General features: G+C 42.7%; 1 protein-coding gene across 1 annotated transcript; it reads left to right on the top strand.

The window, feature by feature from the left end:
- The first annotated feature begins 7,449 nt into the window (after positions 1-7,449).
- Positions 7,450-18,480, top strand: LOC140106018 (beta-microseminoprotein-like). The gene is made up of 4 exons (XM_072130168.1): positions 7,450-7,592; positions 15,383-15,485; positions 17,732-17,837; positions 18,256-18,480. The coding sequence occupies exons 1-4, from the start codon at positions 7,548-7,550 to the stop codon at positions 18,371-18,373; spliced, it is 372 nt and encodes a 123-aa protein (XP_071986269.1). The 5' UTR covers positions 7,450-7,547; the 3' UTR covers positions 18,374-18,480.
- The last annotated feature ends 4,608 nt before the right edge of the window (positions 18,481-23,088 follow it).

The following is a 23,088-nucleotide window of genomic DNA, read 5'->3' as shown; positions in this document are numbered from 1 at the left end:
TCATGAATATTTTAAAGGGGAGCTGTGATAAATCTGCCTCAATGGGGCTCATTTACTAAGGGTCCGTCAGACGCATTTTCTTCGAGTTTCCCGACGATTTCCGTTTTCCACCTTATTGCCCTGGGATTTTGGCTCACATGCGATCGGATTTTAGCGCACCGGCGCCAGCTGGCACGAGACAGAAATCGGGGGGCATGGCCGCCGGACAACCTGATGGATTCGGGCAACGCGCAGGATTTAACAATAAGAAATGTGTCACAAGACATGCACTTACAAGCACCGGGAAGAAGCAGTTGAACTCCGGCGGACCTCGGCACAGAAGCGACAGATGCAGGAACTCGGGCGCACAATCTACGTGAATCGTGTCGGACTCGAATCCTCGTCGGACAACACACCCAAGGATTGCGACAGGGACGGGTAAGTAAATCTGCCCCAATATATCAACAATATGACAACAAAATAGCCGATTCAGTTACCGGTAAATAATCTTGCTGTATGTAGGGATTGAAGGAGATGTACTGGATCTACAAGTTACAAAGTTTGAGCCCCTTGGGGCTCAATGAGAGTTTAGAGTGCATTTTTAAAGAATTAATGATTAACAGGTATCATTAATTTATTATATTCATATTTTTTCATACTCTTATTTCTATTTATTTATGTGCTCATTTACATATGTGCTTTGATTTTAATGTTATAGAATAGCTTTATACCCATGTTTCTGTTTTTTTTTTTTTTTACCGACTATTGGTTTAGGGTTTATAGAGGTATTTTTTGACCCAGTTATGTTTAAAGGAAATCTACAATCTTCTTATATTTGTTATGCATGGCCTCTTTAGTTTGAAAATTATGCTAATGAAACTTAGGAGCTGTGGTGGGTGGCTCCAGAGCCCATCAGTGCTGTAGCGTCACATGCTTTTACAATGAGCAGAACATGTCTCACCCCCCCCCCTGCTTGTGTAATCTAGCAGCAGCAGGAATTGCAGGAGAAAAGACATCACTGAGGGGCTCTGGGAACACCCACCAGAGCCTCTCAGGTTTATTAGCATAATTGTAAAAGTTGATTCAAGAAGGCAGGAGGCCATGGATGACACAGAAGATTACCACAGTCATGGTGCCTGGATCTATTAGTAAGCACCCCTGAGTTAATATGATTTTAAACAGAATACACAAATATTTATCTTTGTAGTGATATTTCCTTTTCAACCTTTAACCCCTTTAGGACTGGCCTAAGAATGGAGCCTCATTTATCAGATCTGACATGTCTCAGTTTATATGGTTGTAAATTTGAAACACTTCACGTTATCTAGGTCATTTTGAAATGTTTTTTGTGACATATTATACCTAATGTTAGTGATATATATCTGACAATACATGTTGTTCTTTTTGTTTAAAAAAAACTACAATTTAGCACCGTATATGCTCGAGTATAAACAAACCCAAGTATTAATCGAGCCCCCTAATTTTAACACAAAAAATATGGGAAAACCTATTGACTCGAATATAAGCCGAGGTTGGGAAATGCATTGGTCTCATGCCCCCAGTATATAGCCAGCAGCTCCCCAGTATATAGTGAGCCCCTCCCCCCTAGCATAAAGCCAATAGCTCCTTGCCCCCAGTATATAACCAGCAGCCCCCTTGTATATAGCCAGCCAGTGCCCCCTTGTATATAGCCAGTGCCTGCCTTTCAGTATATAGGCAGTGCCTGCCCCCTAGTATATAGCCAGTGCCTACCCCCAGTATATAGCCAGTGCTTGCCCCCCCGTATATAGCCAGTGCACCCCCTCATCCCCTACTTATACAGCCAGCAGTCCCTTGCCTAAAAAAAACGTAAACCCTCTGTACTCACCTTTCCGGTGCCCCCCGCAGGTCATCTTCTATCTTCAGCCCCTGCGCAGTCCTGACGCATAAATCATGACGTCAACCGCTTGCTGACATAATAGTTTTTTTTGTGCTGAAAAACTTGGCTTATACTCGAGTATATACGGTAGTTTATATCCAACAATTGCCATATTTCTAATTTATGTTTACATCATTTTGTCAGTGTTCTTTTACTTTTTTAGGATGTGAGAAGGCTTAAAATGATGACAGCAATTTTCCAAAAGAAAAAAAGGCATTGTGAATGCAAATAAATTAATAATTGTAATGAGTGTATTTGAGTGTCATTGACCTCTGACTGGAATAGATATTGTACAACTCTTTGAATGACATCTGTAGCTGGACTCTGCAAGACTTCCCCCTCACTCAGGGGCGTTGCTAGGGTGGTAAAACATCCGGGGCACGGGCCCCAATACATATACATAACACTTTCAATAATGCCCACCCCTGTGCACAACACATACAGCTACATAAAAAACAGGAGAAATCCCTACCTGTTACATCCAGTGCCAGGAGGTGCTTCCTAATATAACATGTTATAAAGCCATAAAAGCTATATACAAGCGGTCCCCTACTTAAGAACAACCAACTTACATACGACCCCTAGTTACAAAAAGACCTGAATGTTGGTATTTTACTGTACTTTATCCGTAGGCTACAAAGATCAGACGTAACAGATATCACAGGTGTCTGTAATGAAGCTTTATTGTTAGCCCTGGTTCTTATGACAATCCAACATTTTAAAAAAAACAATTGTCACAGAGACCAGAAAAATTCTGTCTGGGGATACAATGATATAATATACAGTTCCGACTTACATACAAGTTCAACTTAAGAACAATCCTACAGAACCTATCCTGTACGTCACCCTGTATATATTATATACATACATGCTGGTTTACACACAGTAAAGCTGACAATTACTGCCCCACCACAGTATAAGGCCCCATAATTTACATTACACCCCCTCAGTGTGCCACCCACCTAATAATGTTCCCTAATCTTGAACTAACAAGTAAGAATGCAATTTACACATAATAACTGCCCCCCCATTAATTAGCTCTCAATGTGACCCTAAACTGAATAATGCCCTGCCTAATCATGCCCACATAAAGAATCCCCTCACCTAATACCTACGCTAAGTGATGTCCACACAGCCCACAGTGATTTCCATCACAGCCCCCAATAAGATGTTCCCCAGAGCCCCCTGTAATGTTCCCCACAGCCCTGACTAAGAAGTTCCCCACAGTGCCCATTAATGTCCCCTATGGCCCAATGTCATCACAGCCCCCAATGTCCCCCATGCCCCCCCCATGTCATCACAACCCACTAGTAATGTTCTCAAAGCCCCCAAGTAATGTTCCCAAAGCCCCCTGTAATATTCCCCAAAGCCCCCCAATGTCATCACAGTCCCCTGTAATGACCCCCACATCCCCCCATGTCTTTGCAGCCCCTTGTAATGATTCCCCACAATCCCCCCCAAAGTCTTCACAGTCCCAGTAATGTCCCTAACAGCACCCCCTCCCCCAAAGTCTTCACAGCCCTTAGTAATGTCTCCAAAACCCCCTGTAATGTCCTCCACAGCACCCCTCTGCAATGTCTTTACAGTGGCTTTACTGTCCCCAAAGCCCCTTGTAATGTAATGTTCCCCATAGACACCATAAATCTCAATCTGCCCCCTCCACCTTGCATAATTTAAAAAAACACACTGATACTCACCTCTGTGTCTACCACGGCTTCTCTCTCCGTTCACTCCAGCACGTCATCACCCGGCGTGTCCTGCTCCCGGCGCTGTAGTGAGCTGCTTGCAGCAGGAGATGCTGGATGTTCGTGTCTCCTGCTCTTTGAAGTGGAGAACGGAGCCGGCAGCTCCTTCACCACTACAGTGCTCATCGTTATCTATGTCCTGAGGACGTAGATAGCGATGGGAGTAGGGAAATTTCCCCGGACACCAGAGCATTCGGGGCACGGGTCAAAAGATCCCCTATGACATGACATGTGTATGTAGATTGTGAGGGCCAGTCCCAGGATTTCATTATAAATAATAAAGAATATTTGAATGCTCTGTGGGGGAGTGAACAAGATGGAGCAATAAGCAACACGTGTTTCTGTCTCTACCCCCACTGTCTTCCCAAAGTGGGGGGGGGGGTGGTTCAATTCTCTCTGTATGTTTGTCAGTCTGTTTGTCTCAGTCTCACACCCACAGATAACTGCTGTTAGCCATTTCAGCATAAGCGTTGTCAGGGCTGGGAGTCTGTGGACCCTCTGGACCACCGCTGGAGATGGTACTAGCTGACACCTGGGACCGGAGTCTAAGTGGCACCTGGTCTTCACCAGAGCCCGCCGCAAAGCAGGATGGACTTGCTGCGGCGGGGTACCACCAGGTCGTTTCACAGGTGCACCTTGCCTGGGGTGGCTGCCAAGGTAGTAATGCAGGAGACAGTTTGTACCCGGGTGACAGCTGGAGAACAGCACAGGAAGGCACACTAGGACTTATGTCGGGAATCACAGGAGCTGGCACACGGATCAGGAACACAGCAACGGACTGGCACACGGATCAGGAACACAGCAGTGGACTGGCACACAGGAACGCAGGATACACCGGAACGGACTGGCACACAGGAACGCAGGATACACAGGAATGCAGGATACACAGGAAAGCTTTCTCTTCAGGGGATGGCTTGAAGATCCAGCAAGGGTCACAGGAAGGAGCAGGAATTTATATCAGGCCAGCGCCAATTATATCAGGAGCAGCGGAGACCACCAATGGAGCCAGGGGAGGTAAGAACCGCCAGACTCCGGGGGCACACGGAGGGACACGGGTACGCCGCGATCCGAGATAGGGATTGTGGGAGCACCAGTGACAAGCGTATACATTAAAAACCTACATAAATCCCCCAATTTTACAAACTGTACCTTTCAAACTTCTAAAAACAGGTTTCATGAGGTCTGTTCCCTTTAAGCGTCTAACAGGAATTTAAATAAAATAGAGGTAAAGTTTAGAAATTCATTTTTATTTTTCTATAACAGGTTCATTTAGTTAAAAAAAAATTTACATTTACAAGATTAAAAAGAGTAAATGCACTGTAAACTTTGCTATATGATTTCTCCTGCGTAAGGAAATATCCCACATGTAGATGTAAACTGGTTTATGGGCACAAAACAGAAGCAGAAGCCATTGGTCTTTTGAAAGAGCGGCATTTTCTGGAAAAGCATTCAGTTGCCATTTTACTTTTGTAGAGCACCATAGATATCAGAACAGTAAATAAACCCCTGACAAATGACCTATTTTAGAAACAACAACAAGGGGTTCAGTTGATGGTTTGACACTACAGGTGTTTTGCAGTATTTATTAACATAGGGTTGTGGTAATGAAAATTTACAAATATTTCAAGAAAATGTCATTTTAGCCCCCCAAATTAAAAGAGTACAATGCTTTTGGGCTTTTGGAGAGCAGATTTTGATGAAATCATTTTCATGCGCCATGTCATATTTGCATAGCTCCTGGAGTACTTTAACAGTGATAAACTCCCAAAAGTAACCCTATTTTGGAAACTACACCCCTTAAGGAATATATTAAGTGGTATAGTCGACATTTTGACCCTGCAGGTCAAGTATCACAGTATTGGGGCAGCCGAGCTGCATGGACGTGTGAGGAGAGAGCTCCCGTGCTAAACCCTGTATTCAGCGACTAAAAACAGCTATCTCTGCCAGAAAATCACTCCTCTTCTGCTAATACCAGTTCCCCACATCCAGAGGATGACTAAGACGCGATAAAAACAGCATCTGACCACACAAACTGATGATTTTCTACTAAACCCCAGTCTCGGAGCGCAGCCAAGATGGAGATGGCTTCCACGAGGAGAAGCTCCCTTCCTCCCAGCATGCCACGCTAACTGCGCAGAGGGCCAGAGAAGTATCATATCACCAGAGACAATCCTCTTCAGCTCAGGTGTTGTCGCTTTGTAATGCTGCCAGCCCACCCAACTGGGGTGAGTCCCAGTGGTTTCCGACTCTACGGCCTCAACTACACGAAACACAGCACCATGTGGGGGTCACAAAATGGGGAGGAAATGGGCAACTGTTCCGCCTCACGCAGCCCTGTGAAACAGCCGGCTTGTCCGAAAAGGACAATGGCTTTGTACATTGATATCTGCACAAGGTGAATTGCTAGTTTATATACCATTTAAATCACCCCCCCCCCCATAAATTTATTATAATCCTGTGTTATGTCAGTGACAGTAACAGGCTTCTGGATGGGAGTGGAAGCATCACGCTGGGTGACAGGGTCAGAAATTACACTGATAGGCTCTGATCTTTCCAATTTCTATGCCCGTCTATGACTATGCTTCACTGTAATTGGTGGATCGGAACTAACCCACCACTCACAGTGATAGCCAGCGATGGGCAACATCTATTGGTCCATTGCTGGTCACGTTGGGTCTGGACTGCCTGATCTCCAGAGCCCGGTCGCTGTCTATGTGGACAGCAATGCGGTAAACTATCTAATACAATTAAGGCTGCATTTACATACACGTATGGGGGACGTATATACGGCTGACATATATGCACGGCACCCTACGGGAGCGGTACAGTGCCGCACAAGTGCAGCACCTTGCCGTTCTGTACCCCGTGAAAACACAGGAGATGTCCTATCTTTTCCCAGAATACGGCACAGTGCGCAATTTTTCTCAATGGAGAGGGGCGGGGGTGAGCAACAATTACATAATTCCCATTTGGAGAAATCCTCTTTTAAGGCATTGTCTATTGGGATGTTGCTTTCTGCTTCTGCTTCTCCTTAGTCATGAAGGAGCCTCCCATGGTGAATGGAGCCTCGGGGCTGCATCTCTGTCACTGTTATGTTTTTTTCTCAATAGGCAGGACCTGTGATAAGCTGTTCTCAGGAGCAGGGGGAGTGCAGTGACATCAGTACCCGCCTTGTCTTTGCTCAGATTGGTGTGATGGTACCGTTGATGCCCCAGGGAAATTTGTAACTTTGTTGAGCACTTGAAACTGGAAACATATATGTCATTTATTACTAAAGTGTACTCATGCTGTCTGTACATATTCCATTGTGTTGAGCATATTAAAAATTCTTAATTTTTATTCTTAAAGGCTATATTATACTACAATACTTACGGATGGGTCAGTGAAGGGTACTGGGTATGTGAGTGAGTACTCGTATTCTTTATTCTAAATGTACATATGTTAGATTTGTACCTTACTTATAAATTCCTGCTTAATCTGATGAAAGGTGTTTCATTGCCCAAAATATGTTATTTGCATGTTTTAAATAACGTTATATTTTTTTGTAAGTTATTTTATTGCTTTTAATAAATTGACTTAGTCCGATCTTTTGACTGCTGTACATTGTTAGCAGTACTTCCATTCTGTGTGTGACTGGGGTATTCTGTGCATTGGCGATGGTAGAGGAGTATCCAAACTCTCCGGGACATTGCTCATTTCTCTAGCAGATATGGGGCCAATCTCTTTTGCTATGGGCGATGACTGATAATGGAGACGCGGCCCCTTTAAGACACAGTCTCTATTCCATAACTCTGGGAAGTGAGCCAATATACACCTAGCTAGGAAAACAATCCTTTCCCCTCTTTGACTTCCCAGATCTACTCACACAGTATTGGCCACGTTTACGGAAAAGCTCCAGTGCAGAGATGATCCTTCTCTTGTCGGGTTACATTAGCAGACAGCAGTCGGAGGTAAGCCATGCTCCTGGGCAGGTTGTGTGACACTTGTATTGCACTCCGGCCGCCAGTGGCTCGGTATGCAGAGAAACACAAGACATTAACCTCCATTTCACTGGACAGCCTTAGCGCTCACTCTCTTCACTCAGGGGCAGCTCAGGATTTCTCACTGGTTCAGCACTGGCCGCTTTTTTCCGCCAGTGACTTTTGGCCGTCTGGAATTTCATGCATATGCATTTGGCTGCTTTTAAAGCCTTTTTCTTGATTGCTGGAGGTGTAAGCAGCCGTGTCGACATTTTCATGGCTGCTTACACTTCCAGCAATGAAGAAAAACGCTTTCAAACCAGCCAAATACGTATGCGTGTGACCGCACCTTCAGAGAGATACAAATTCAACAAATTAAAACAATAACAAACAAATTAACCCTTTGAGGCACTAACCCACATAAAATGCACATAATATTCCCACTCAGGCAGCAGGTGGTAGTGTAATAAATATCTCTGCAGTTATTAGTAAAGATCCACTTGTGGGTTCCTATAGTAAAGTAAGAAAGCTAACCTTGGATATGACCACCTCTGCTGAAGTGATTTCACAAAGAAATAAATAAATGTTTTTGCATTTAAAAAGTTGCTGCATATCCCATAGCCATTTTCTGGTGATGAACACTAAATCTAGATTGTTGGGAGCCTCAATAGTGGTTGTGTGGCTACCACTGACAGAATACAGAGGTTATTGTATTTAAGGACAGCTGTTCTTTGTTTTTAAGGGAAAACTAAATTCATGGGCAATTATTTTCAGACAAATGACGAAGGTCCAGCTCCTCCAGCCCCATCAGGCCAGGCCCTATTCCAGATTTGTGTTATTACTCAGTGATTATCCAGCTTGCTCTTGGTGTGGGGGAGGTGTAGAGGGAATAATAACCACAATGCATGGAGGTTTACAAAGCATTGCCATTATTTCAGAGAACTGGGGTACAAGCCAAATCTCCCACAACGATCTGATTTGTAAATAAGTATTGAACCCAAGACAGAGGTGTCTTGTTACTCATCTCACGCATATAGTGACTCTTGCATCTGAATTCTCTATCTGGAGGGAGGGGTTTAGTTTAGTGGGGGACAGCCAGGGGTGTAACTACAGTGGTAGCAGCCGCTATGGGGCCTGCAGTGCCAGGGCCCATTAAGGCCCCTCATTTGGCTTGACACTAGAGAATGGAGCATATGTACCATGTACCATGTACCATAATGTAGCATAACATGTATATAACATATGTGATGTATACATGCTGTATATGTGTGTATATGCTGTATGTCTGTATATGACACTGTGGGGCAGATTTACTTACCCGGTCCATTCACGATCCAGCGTCACGTTCTCTGCGCTGGATTCGGGTCCGGCCGGGATTTATTAAGGTAGTTCCTCTGCTGCGCTCAAAAGCATCGGAACGCACTGGAGTTCACCGAGCCAGGCTGAGTGAAGGTAAGTGCAAGCTCCGTGACAGATTTTTTGTTTTAAATGCGGCGTTTTTTTCGGAATCCGTCGGGTTTTCGATCGGCCACGCCCCCCCCGATTTCCGTCACGTGCATGCCAGCGCCGATGCGCCACAATCCGATCGCGTGCGCCAAAATCCCGGGGTAATTCAGGGGAAATCGCCGCAAATTGGAAATATTCGGGTAACACATCAGGAAAACGTGAATCGGGCCCTTAGTAAATGACCCCCTGTATGTGTGTGTATATGCTCTATATGAGTGCTTATACGTGTGTGTGTTTGTAAATGTGTGTGTATAAGTGAAGAGCTGTATGTTTATGTATATAGTTATATAAATGTGTGTGTGTATGTGAATGTAATATGTAAATTTTTAAGGGGCCCCATTCAGAAGTCTGCTACAGGGCTTTCCCCCCTCTAAGTTATTCCCCTAGTACAACATCTCTTTAAGGCAATACATGACATATATGCAAGTTGTCCCTATGTCTTTAATGATTATAGAGGTGGTATGGGGATAAAAAAACATTTCTCTTTTCACTTGAATAAAGCTCTGCTACAATAGGAGAACCAGACCCTGGGATGGCACTGTTCTGGGAAGAATACAGATAATTTTTTGATATGACACAGGGTGACAAGTTGCCAAAATGCGTGATGAGTATACATAGAATATAGTGCACACCCAGAATTGAGTTGGGTAGACTGCGACACAATATTTATTTTATGGACTTTATTGCTACCTAAGGGCAATCACTTGCAAATAGCATCTGTTATTTTACTGTTAGCAGTTTTTCAGACAGGTTAAATTATATTTGATTTTATCATACACCCACGTCTGCTTTAGGGCACTCCGGACTGTCACATTTTATAGACTCAGTTATAACTCAGGTTTATTATTTTAAGCATTTAAAATGATTAAAAGCGTTGCCTGGAAACACTCGCCATATAAATACAGGCAGTCCCTGGGTTACGTGCAGGATAGGTTCTGTAGGTTTGTTCTTAAGTTGAGTTTGTATGTAAGTCAGAACTGTATATTTTATAACGGCAACCCCAGTGATTTACTAACATGCAGAGCTCCGTTTGTAACTAGGGGTCGTCTGTAAGTCGGGTGTTCTTAGACCGCCTGTATTCAATTTTTCCTATTTCCTATGGAGAGAGGAGGGGAGGGCTTGGCCAGGCTAAGATCGGCCAACACACATCAGTGTCAATGTCTTCTTAGTTATAGATATGATTTGCCTAAATCAGTGATAGATTTGCTGGTTACTGTTTCAAATTAGACTTCGGAAGAGCTCAGAAATGGTACAAACAGACAAGAGTATAATGAATGTGCCCACTGTCTCTGGGTAGTGGACAATAATGCTATGGGCCCTACTATGCTTGTTAGCAGATCACATGATCCTCTAAATAAATAATCTGTCTGCGTTGTCAGGAGTTTGTTCATCATGTGCGCAAGCAGTTATGGATTAAAGGAAACCTACCATGAGAAATCTACTCTTTCCTCCCTCTGCCCTAATCTGTAATTTAATAATCCTGGAGCCTAACCTAATTTGTTAAAAAACTTTATTTTAGTAATATGGAAATTAGTTGCAGAGGCTAGAGTTAGCTCCCAGTCCACGGCCAGGCAAGTACACGCCCCAGTAGCCTCTGCAGTTAATTTACATATTACTAAAATGAAGTGTTTAACAAGTAAGGTTAGGTTCCAGGATTATTAAATTACAGATTAGGGAAGAGGCAGGCAGGAGGAATCAACCATCAGATCTACTTCTAATAGTAGTAGTAGGTTTCCTTTAAGACCCTGGGCAGTATGAAAAAATGGATTTAAGGTCTGGATCTTCCTCACTTACCTGGTCCTGTCGTGATCCCCGATATCTTTACAGGGTAGTATCAAACTTGACTTGGTGCCCCTAGAAGCCTTCCACCCCAAACTGCCCATATTATAATCCACTGCTATGTACAAGCCCCCAAGTAACCACTAGGTCAGCATGGCCTCCATGGCAGCAAATTCGTCAAAAAAACCATTATGGTTCTCTCAGTCCAATTATGCGCTCTCACTAGAGATGAGCGAGCACTAAAATGCTCGGGTGCTCGTTATTCGAGACAAACTTTTCCAGATGCTCGAGTGCTCGTCTCGAATAACGAGCCCCATTGAAGTCAATGGGAGACTCGAGCATTTTTCAAAGGGACCATGGTTCGGGAATAAAATGTGTTATTTAATTGAAAAAGAATGTCTTCTGATAAGTTAGCAGATGTATGCAAACATCTGCAATCTATTCTTCACTGTTCCGCGCGTATATTATCTCCCGACAAGTTAGCAGATGTGAAGAACAGTGAAGAATAGAATAAAAACAGTGGACATAGGATCATTTAAGTGAAAAACACAGTGAAGAATAGATTACAGATGTTCGGCACATCTGCTTACTTGTCGGGAGAGGAGATACGCTGTCCCGGGATCCGCTCCTCTTCTTCCACTGAAGTCTCCCCGATGTCTCCCTGCTGCCCGATGTCTCCCTGGTGCCCGATGTCTTCCTGCTGCGCGCGATGTCTCCCTGCTGCGCGCGATGTCTCCCTGCTGCGTGCGATGTCTTCCTGCTGCGCCCGATGTCTCCCTGCTGCGCCCGATGTGTCTCTGCTGCGCCCGATGTGTCTCTGCTGTGCCCGATGTCTCCCTGGTGCGCGATGTCTCCCCGTTCCGACAAGTAAGCAGATGTGCCGAACATCTGTAATCTATTCTTCACTGTGTTCTTCACTGTGTTTTTCACTTAAATGATCCTGTGTTCACTGTTTTTATTCTATTCTTCATTGTTCTTCACTGTGTTTGTTTAATTAAATGCTCGATTTCGAGCAGGGGAAATACTCGTCCGAGCAACGAGCCGTTTCGAGTACCTTAATACTCGAACGAGCATCAAGCTCGGACGAGTATACTCGCTCATCTCTAGCTCTCACACAAATTCAACATTCAATAATCTCATACCCAGAGGTATCTTAAACAGAAGTGGTCTCTGTGGCTTGTTTATACGTCATTTGCGCACACATTTTTACACTCTTTTTAAGGCAAGACACATTGTGTAATCAGACGCAGGCAGATCCACCGGTGGGCGCCGACAACTGCCGCTATGGCAGTAACCTCCATCCATCCCCACAGGAGGCATCTGCCATAGATTGTTATAGTACTCAATGAGAAAGTAACGGGAAACATCAAGTATTATTAATGTAGCTACTACATTTAACGGCTCTGTGTCAGATGCACACTCTACTGACTCTGTGTGATGCACCAGGGAGACTTCCTGGTGCACATCACACCCTAGATCTGTGGGCGCATAATGAAGACATCATGCAAACTCACATCCAGTTCCCGACTGTCCCGACTCCCGCAATATAAGCAACAAGGCACAAGAGGCAGGAACTCCAGCATAGGTAAGTGACTGTTAACCATTTTTGTTTCTAATGGCCACCACACAGAGACACACAGATGCCGAACAATATATAGGGATGTGTAATATATAAATGTGAAAGCGCACAGTATTTGAATGTTAAATGTATATACTGTGCCCCTATATATGTTTATACTGTGCTACCACTGCATGTTGTGCCCCTTATACATTTTAAATGAAAAGAAGGGCCACCGTAAGTCTAATTCTAAAGGGCGCAAAGTTTATAAATATATACAAGCAAAGTATATAATATACTGTGCCCTTTTACATGTATACAGGCGGTCCCCTACTTACCCGACTTACAGACAACCCAAAGTTACAGACAGACCCCTCTGACCTCTGGTGAAGCTTTCTTAATGCTTTACAATAGTTCCAGGCTGCAATGATCAGCTGTAATGTGTCTGTAATTAAGTTTTATTGATAATCCTTGGTCCCATTACAGCAAAAAATGATTAAACTTCAATTGTCACTGGGGCCAAATTTTCTTTGGTCTGGATCTACAATTATTAAATATACAGTTTCGACTTACATACAAATTCAACTTAAGAACAAACCTCCGGACCCTATCTTGTACGTAACCCGGGGACTGCCTGTATACTGTGCGACACAACATATGTATATATATATATATATATATATATATATATATATATATATACACTCACCGGCCACTTTATTAGGTACACTTGTCCAACTGCTCGTTAACACTTAATTTCTAATCAGCCAATCACATGGCGACAACATGGCGAAAGCATGGATCCATCCTGCCTTGTATCAACGGTTCAGGCTGGTGGTGGTGGTGTCATGGTGTGGGGAATATTTTCTTGGCACTCTTTGGGCCCCTTGGTACCAATTGAGCATTGTTGCAACGCCACAGCCTACCTGAGTATTGTTGCTGACCATGTCCATCCCTTTATGACCACAATGTACCCAACATCTGATGGCTACTTTCAGCAGGATAATGCGCCATGTCATAAAGCTGGAATCATCTCAGACTGGTTTCTTGAACATGACAATGAGTTCACTGTACTCAAATGGCCTCCACAGTCACCACATCTCAATCCAATAGAGCATCTTTGGGATGTGGTGGAATGGGAGATTCGCATCATGGATGTGCAGCCGACAAATCTGCGGCAACTGTGTGATGCTATCATGTCAATATGGACCAAAATCTCTGAGGAATGCTTCCAGCACCTTGTTGAATCTATGCCATGAAGAATTGAGGCAGTTCTGAAGGCAAAAGGGGGTCCAACCCATTACTACCGTAGCATGGTGTACCTAATAAAGTGGCCGGTGAGTGTATATATATACACACTGTATATATTGGGGACGCCATTTTTTCCCGACTTTTTCCGATTTGCGCCGCATTTAATACGGCTTTTTGGCGCACACCCCGACTTACATGCGACACAAATTTGGGGACGTGGCCGTCGGAAAACCCAACTGATTCGGACTGAGCGCGGTATTTAAAATTCAAATTGTGTCGCAAGACATGCACTCACATACACCGGGAAGAAGATGGGGAACTCCGGCGGACCTCAACGGGGAAGCGACACATGCAGGATATTGGCCACACAATCTTGGTGAATCGCGCCGGACTTCATACTCGACGGACAGTCCGGATCGGGGATCGCTACAGGACCAGGTAAGTAAATGTGCCCCACAGTACATGTATAGAATGTGCCCCTTTCTGCCTCACTTTCTCAAAGACTACTCACTTTACCTTGTAGTACAGGGGACATTTCTACTGTATGTAGCTGTAGGTGGGCCCCCAAAATCACTTTTACTGGTGAATCCTAGGCACCTCTGTCTGACCCTGATCAGACCACACCTTTATGTACAAAATAAAATGTAGTAGTGATACCATATTCTGACGCCAAAAACGCCACAGCAGCTACAACTGTGTAATATAGCTGACACCCACTCTGTATTAAGAGGGCTCAGCTTATGAACCCTATGTATACAGCCCTTACTGCTGTACATGGTATATAATCATACAACTGTAATGAACTGGATAAATGGTAAAATGAAAGAAATTGACAAACCGTTATGATAAATACTGTCTATAAATTTTTGTATCCTTCTTCTATTAATTTGTATGTTTTTTAATTAAAAAATTTAACTTTTACTATAAATTATTTATAATGGTGATAAACGACTATTGAGGATTTGGTTTTTCTTTTTTTTATTATAACTTTGACATGTTAAAAAGCCATGTCGTGCAGTTTAACGTATAACAGCTAGGAGTATTCTAAAAAAAACTTTTGGTGAAATATGTGGTGGCAGAGTGTATACTACTCAGGACTTTTTGCATGTTTTATGAGCCTCTTTGCAATAAACTAGATATAAAGTTATATAGTTTACAGAGATAAAAAACAGAGACTAAACACTAAAAAGTACAAAACCCAATAAAAAGGCGTAGCTACAGAGATCCACAATAGTGAAAATCTGTATAAATGCCACATGGACATAATAGGAAAGCATTACCTGCTATAGAACAAGATGGTAAGCCCTTCTGTAGTACTCTGTTTATTTGGGTTTCCTAACACACTTTTACACACCTAACACAATAGATTACAAGGTTGACCTAGGTTGTACTTATCACTACTGTCCTCTGCTCAGACTATGTCAGAGTGGTACGTATATATGGTATTGCTTCTGAGCTACATCGATTCTTACTACTGTGACCTGCCATACCAGAAACAGCATAAGGAGCGACATGATTATTATAGGAAAAATTACTTAGACAAACCTCCTTAGTCCAAATACTAAATTTTGAATAATAATTTGAATACTAATTTGAATAATCCTATGGAAAGCTCCATCATGGCACTTTATTAATAGTATAATAGGAATTTGACATTGTTTACTAGACCTATTTTCTTACCTTTTAGAATAAGCTCTTTGCCGTACTGTTTGGTGCTGGGATTTTGTTGACTCTTTGTAATGCAGCTTGTTTTACAAAAGAACCGGAAATTCATGAACCACCTATAAATGGTATGTAAACCATTGTATTTGTTTTAATTCTTACCAATTCAATAACTGGTCAATAGGGATGAGCGGTTTAGAACTTTAAGTTCTGGACCGGGTATGTCTTGTGCATGCCGAATATATTGCTGGTTTGGCAGCTATGTACCCATCTAGTTTCTAGCCATAGCTGTGATAAGTCAGGGGGGCACCCCTGGCCAAGCAAAGCCATGGCTTGTAGGTAGGGCTGTCAACTTGCTCGATTGGCTGCCTTTTCTGAAATATGTCCAGGTTGTGCAGGACGCACCTGGATCAGAACTTAAAGTTCGGATCCTCTCATCTCTACTGGATCTCTATTAGACTATCTACATACCTTAGATAGTCTAATAATCTCAAATAGCTGAATCATTGAGGGAAATATACTCTAGGTATAGAAAAAGTTAATCATTACCGTATTTTTCGTGCGCCTTATATATGAACTTATACAGAAATGTACTACACACAAGATGTACTGTACATTTACCAGTGTTAATTAGCTCCATCCCTAGAAATTTCCTGCACCTTCCCACACAGTATACAGGGTTCCTAGCTCCTGAAGTGCCATGGCACCACAACTAACATTGTGCCCATCCTGCCCTCCCCTAGCACGGAGAGACCGGAGCTGCCATAGTGCCGACCACGAGGCAATCATCATCATCAGTAAACAATCCCCCATACCTGACAGCCCTGTAACAGGGGAAAGAGAATAACACCCTGGCTGAGGAGGGAAGAAGGGGCAGAGTGAGAGCGCTTAACCCTTGTTGCATCACCCTGCATTAACCCCCAGCAACCCATACCTCTGAGATCGGAGCTCTCTGACATGCTGAAGACAAGTTTCGTAGGAAGTGTAGCTGGCTTGAACTGTGCACAGGTTTGCCACCTGCTGGTCATTTTTAGGTACTGCATTTGATCCTGCGCCTTATACTCCAGTGCGCCTTATATATGAACCTAGATGTCTTAGCAGGAATTTATTAGAGCTGCGCCTTATAGTCCAGTGCACCTTATAGGCCGAAAAATACGGTAGCTTATCTGTCTAAACAGACCTCCCTACAGGAGAAAGAAGCAGAAATAAGGTACAGACAAGTTTCTTACATCGTAGTAAATTACAGAGGTTATTATTATCACCTGGAGACAGAGCAGGCCTGCGGAGTCCTGGAAGATAGTAGTGGGATCAGTAAGATGAGTGTTTCCTAATATTTCTTGCTTAAAGGAAAAAAACAGTAAGAATCAACACTATGACACCTGTTTTTATACCACTTAACTACTAGCACCGTCAGAAATCATCTTTCCAAAATTCCCTCTTTGAATGAAATGAGTCAAAGGGTTTCACATCATTACATTACATTTCACATCATTCCAGATGCTTATATCACAGGCATAACATAAAAATGTAATCTTTCAGACTTGTAAAGAAAATTGCAAACACTGAATTTTTATCTGCTGTTCGCCCTACCAGCAATGGGCCACATTTATTAAAGCCACTGCACCAGTTTTTTGTCTGACTTTTCAGTGCAAACTGCTTGCACATGTATTTATAAAGTCTATGCGAAACATTTGTGTCACGGCTACACTATATGTGGCGCAACACAAAATTTCTGCATTTGAAAGGGGCGTTACGCTACCCAATTGAACCGTGCACCACATTTATCATGCAGATTCTAACAGAATTGTGTCGCACGCCCTGTGTTGGAGCAGTGCAGGTGTTGTGGATTCATGAAGAACGTGTGACACTTCATGAATCTGGCGCCCTCTGCACACTCCACAGACACATAGTGCTGTTTGCACAGTTTTCAATAAATCTGGGCCTCTGTATTAACTGCCTTGATCCCTGGTCCTGTAGCTTAAATAACCACTATCCCGATATGAATGAACATATGAGATTCTTATCCTTAATATAATCCCAAATTTTCATAGCCTTTGTTATCTGCTGGTAATTTAGTGGAATGTATACTCGTGACAGTGTCTCATTAAGCATAAAGACATTGGGGGGCAATTGTTATTGACTTTCCAACAGTGTTGGCATTTTTCTGACACTCACACCTTTATTTTTTAGCTGCAGAATTTGGGTGCAGTTTTGAAATCCTGTCACTTTTCCTGTGCTTCTAGTTTCCCAACACTAATCGGTGCAATTTTTGGTGCACACGTAATAGAATCACATAAGTTTACCTATTACTAATTGTTTCACCTATATTTTCTGATAAGCCTGATGCTGTATTAAGGTTTATGTCTTTTTTCAGGATGCTTCTTTGAGGATGAGGTCCATTCATTTTCTAGTGACTGGGTAACAAAGGATTGTATGAAATGCCGTTGTGACGATGGTGGAACCTTGACCTGTTGTCAAATGTAAGTAAAATATATTCTATGCACATGGTGATATACCAAGTCGAAAGCTGCACAAGACAAGAAATCTAGTCACTGCCCCCCTCCCCATAGATTGTATAGACAGGCAGATGGCCCCCTCTCCCCTATAGATAGTATAGACAGGCAGGAGCCCCCTCCCCCTTGCCAAAGGACATTCTTTTCTGATTTGCCGGCTCAGCTGATCTCTGTGAAAGATATGCACTGCTATATACATACTATGCTGTACAATGTGCAGAATAATCTGTATATAATAGTGCTCATACTCCATTCTTTAGTGTGGTAGGTCGGGTGTCTGGACCTGCCGACACTGAGGGCCCTGTAGCAGCTGCTATAGGTGAAACCCCTGTTGTTACACTCCTGCTCCAGTATAATTTACATTTTCTGTACTATTTTTAAACAGGCTTGGTTTGCCAATTTACATTGGAAGAAGTGATTGTGAAGTCTTGGAAGATAAAAAGACCTGCACTTACAGAATTGTCTACACGAGTGATCATACAAAAGACTGCAGAGATTACTAACTGGCATTTTCAGAAAAAATAATTGTAATGATAAAAAAAGGAAATAAAAATTTATTTTCCAAACTTTGTCATTAAAGTTAAGAATCAATTAAAAGTGATAATTATGATTTCTGGATTTTAGTCTTTTTATTTATATCCCCAGATGCTTAAACTAGTAATGGTGGAGGTAAGCAGAGATGAGCTGGTTTGTCGAAATTCGGGTTTGACAGGTTGTTAGAATTATAGGGATAAAATTTGGTTGGGGACCCAGACTTTGAGCCAAATTTTGACCTGAACACTTACCCCATTGAAATCAGTGGGGACCTAGATTTTAACATCCAAAAATGGCTGTAGAATGGGACTACTAAGGGCTAGGGAGCTAAACAATTGTGGAAATGACAGGGCTGTTGCCCTGCCCTTAATGTGCTAGGAAAAGTACTTACTTTAAATAAATTTACTCTTACTTTAAATATATTTAAAATAATAACTTTATATAAAAAATAGACTAAGAAATAATTAAAAAATAACTAAGAAACACAATTAACTCATAGCGGTTAAAGACGCTCTGGGCGTTCAGACCTAGTTATTTACATTGGGGATTCAAGAAGCAATAGAAAAACCACACCGCTTCCTTTCACTGTGGTTAAAGATACTCTGGTTGTCAAACCCATTTATTCTCTCTGTAGTAAAAGAAGCAATGGGAAAACCACAAATGTAACAAAATAAGAGACAGAAAGGAGTGACTCACTAGTATTACACTTAAAATGGGATTTAATCACACAGGAGGCAGCTCACTCTGTTATAGGTGGCTGGAAGCCAACACTAAGCAACACATAAACATTACTGTCACAGTTCACACAGATGCAGGTAAACGTGTAGAGAGCATCAAGAGCTAGGGAAACGGGCCCTGCCTGCGGGTGATGGTCAGCTTCCCTGGACTAGCTCTGGACCTGACAACTTCTTTCTCATTGAACACAAAGACCTATCAAGAAAGTAGGGGAAAGGACTAAAGAATACTAGGGTCTGGTGTACTAGCCCCCCTAGCAGCAAGATTGCTGCAAATAATTAGGAGAACAAGCAAACCCAGCAAGTGCACACAAACACACAACTGAGACAGAATACATGAAGGAGGGCAACAGTGACAGGAATGAAGGGTAATAACCAGAGCAGGTCCACAAGGTACATGGTAACAAATCCCACTTGTAAAGAAAACATAATAATTCCACCATAAAGACCATGTTGGATTAAAAATTGGCAAAGCTTTATTATTGGGTTACCAAAATAAATAATTCAATTAATAATTGTATTAAATAAATAAACAGAATAATTCAAAACTACAGATTAACAGCATAACAATATTATATAACTTAGTCTCCCAAGCTTGAGCTGGGAGACAAACCCCCCACAAGGCCTAGACAGACATGGAGAAGCCCCCCAAAACATTGCAGCCAATGCTCTAAGATGTTCTGCAATCCAACATTAAAGATATCTATGCCCACATCAGAGAGATGCACGGTATCGGCTCTGTACAAGTTGCTAACAAAACCCTCTAGATTTACGAGCCTTTAAGCAAAACCACCCAAACAAGGTAAGTAAGTATTTTTGCATCGTTCTATTAACTCTTTTTCTAATTTTCTCCATACACCCACTTTCCCCACACCAAAGTAGGCGTGGGACAATTTCTGAAAAAATAAAAACCGTATCAGGAAGTACCGGTAAACATTTCAAAATTGCCAAATCTTTCCTTAATTCCCACAATAACTCAGATGTTCTGACCTTGCCTAAGTCATTGCCTCCCACATGCAGAATAAGAACATTTGGAATAGGCCACATATTCAATAACTTATTTTTTCTCCATGTCAAACCTCTTATACCAAACCAAAATATGTTCAACAAATCAGGGTCAAAAGCTAGATTTTCAGTGTGGCATCTTCTTCCAGCTCTTTTTTGTGCCCAAAAATAAATGAATGGCCCAAGATCCACACAACTAATTGGTAACCTAAAAAACAAAACATTAATTGGGTAATAACTAATGAGGTCTTACATACAACTTAAAACGCCCAGATTACCATCTACCAATTCTTCTTATTACTGCATAGCTTAATCCGAGGCGTGCGGCTTTGGTGATTCCAAAAATCTTGGAGAAGTAAATCATTACCTCGGTATTCAGATCGAAAGAGAGGAAGACGGAAGTTTTTTTCTAAACCGAAGGCACAAGATTGAAGAAATCAAGGATGCGAAACCAGCCAAATCTCCTATGGAAACCAACTACTTAAAGGAGATGAACCACTGGGGTATTGTATTACCAAATGATGGTCAGTATAGAAAAGCAATAGGAAAATTGCTATATGTCGCCACTGTTTAAAGGCCAGACATTGCGACAGCAGTGGGATTCCTATGTAGGAAGGTCTCAATGCCAAGTCAGATGGACTGGAATGCTGTAAAATGGTTGCCAGCAAGTGATAAATGTAACCTGACAGGTAGAGATGAGCGAACATGCTCGTCCGAGCTTGATGCTCGGTCGAGCATTCGGGTACTCGAAACTGCTCGTTGCTCGGACGAATACTTTGCCCGCTCGAGAAAATGGCAGCTCCCGCCGTTTTGCTTTTTGGCGGCCAGAAACAGAGCCAATCACAAGCCAGGAGACTCTGCACTCCACCCAGCATGACGTGGTACCCTTACACGTCGATAGCAGTGGTTGGCTGGCCAGATCAGGTGACCCTGGGATAGACTAGCCGCTGGCCGCGCTGCTCGGATCATTCTGTCTCTGGATGCCGCTAGGGAGAGAGCTGCTGCTGGTCAGGGAAAGCGTTAGGGTGTTCTATTAGCTTACTGTTAGGCAGGAGTGATTCTCAAAGAACCCAACAGCCCTTCTTAGGGCTACAATAACGTTCTACTTTTTTTATTTTAATTTGCATCTTTTACCATTTTGTGAGGAATTAGCAGGGGGACTTGCTACCGTTGTGTTTAGCTCTTAGTGGCACACATATCCATAGCAAAGACCGAAGTGGCAAAATTCAGTAGGGGTTGGATTTCTATTAGGCAATAACTCAGTGTCATCTCATCTGGCATAGTAGTGTGCTTCCTTTGATACTTGGCTAGAAAATAGCCATAGGAGAATACAAATAGCTTCTTGAAGCCTACAGTAGCGTTCTATATATTTGATTTCTGGTTGATCTGCTGGTGGCTGTAGTTTCTGCAGTGCATGTACTTGCCAATTCTGAGCAATTTGTAGTGAGACTTGCGACCGCTGTGTTCTGCGCTTAGTGGCGCACATATCCATAGCAAAGGCTGAAGTGGGAAAATTCAGTAGGGGTTGGATTTCTATTAGGCAATAACTCAGTGTCATCTCATCTGGCATAGTAGTGTGCTTCCTTTGATACTTGGCTAGAAAATAGCCATAGGAGAATACAAATAGCTTCTTGAAGCCTACAGTAGCGTTCTATATATTTGATTTCTGGTTGATCTGCTGGTGGCTGTAGTTTCTGCAGTGCATGTACTTGCCAATTCTGAGCAATTTGTAGTGAGACTTGCGACCGCTGTGTTCTGCGCTTAGTGGCGCACATATCCATAGCAAAGGCTGAAGTGGCAAAATTCAGTAGGGGTTGGATTTCTATTAGGCAATAACTCAGTGTCATCTCATCTGGCATAGTAGTGTGCTTCCTTTGATACTTGGCTAGAAAATAGCCATAGGAGAATACAAACAGCTTCTTGAAGCCTACAGTAGCGTTCTATATATTTGATTTCTGGTTGATCTGCTGGTGGCTGTAGTTTCTGCAGTGCATCTACTAGCCAATTGTCAGCAATTTGTAGTGAGACTTGCGACCGCTGTGTTCTGCGCTTAGTGGCGCACATATCCATAGCAAAGGCTGAAGTGGCAAAATTCAGTAGGGGTTGGATTTCTATTAGGCAATAACTCAGTGTCATCTCATCTGGCATAGTAGTGTGCTTCCTTTGATACTTGGCTAGAAAATAGCCATAGGAGAATACAAATAGCTTCTTGAAGCCTACAGTAGCGTTCTATATATTTGATTTCTGGTTGATCTGCTGGTGGCTGTAGTTTCTGCAGTGCATGTACTTGCCAATTCTGAGCAATTTGTAGTGAGACTTGCGACCGCTGTGTTCTGCGCTTAGTGGCGCACATATCCATAGCAAAGGCTGAAGTGGCAAAATTCAGTAGGGGTTGGATTTCTATTAGGCAATAACTCAGTGTCATCTCATCTGGCATAGTAGTGTGCTTCCTTTGATACTTGGCTAGAAAATAGCCATAGGAGAATACAAATAGCTTCTTGAAGCCTACAGTAGCGTTCTATATATTTGATTTCTGGTTGATCTGCTGGTGGCTGTAGTTTCTGCAGTGCATGTACTTGCCAATTCTGAGCAATTTGTAGTGAGACTTGCGACCGCTGTGTTCTGCGCTTAGTGGCGCACATATCCATAGCAAAGGCTGAAGTGGCAAAATTCAGTAGGGGTTGGATTTCTATTAGGCAATAACTCAGTGTCATCTCATCTGGCATAGTAGTGTGCTTCCTTTGATACTTGGCTAGAAAATAGCCATAGGAGAATACAAATAGCTTCTTGAAGCCTACAGTAGCGTTCTATATATTTGATTTCTGGTTGATCTGCTGGTGGCTGTAGTTTCTGCAGTGCATGTACTTGCCAATTCTGAGCAATTTGTAGTGAGACTTGCGACCGCTGTGTTCTGCGCTTAGTGGCGCACATATCCATAGCAAAGG

The sequence above is a fragment of the Engystomops pustulosus genome, chromosome 11, assembly GCF_040894005.1.
Source record: "Engystomops pustulosus chromosome 11, aEngPut4.maternal, whole genome shotgun sequence".
Classification (NCBI taxonomy): Eukaryota; Metazoa; Chordata; class Amphibia; order Anura; family Leptodactylidae; genus Engystomops; species Engystomops pustulosus.
The sequence above is the reverse complement of the archived record's forward strand: the minus strand, read 5'-3'. Positions and strand labels throughout refer to the sequence as shown.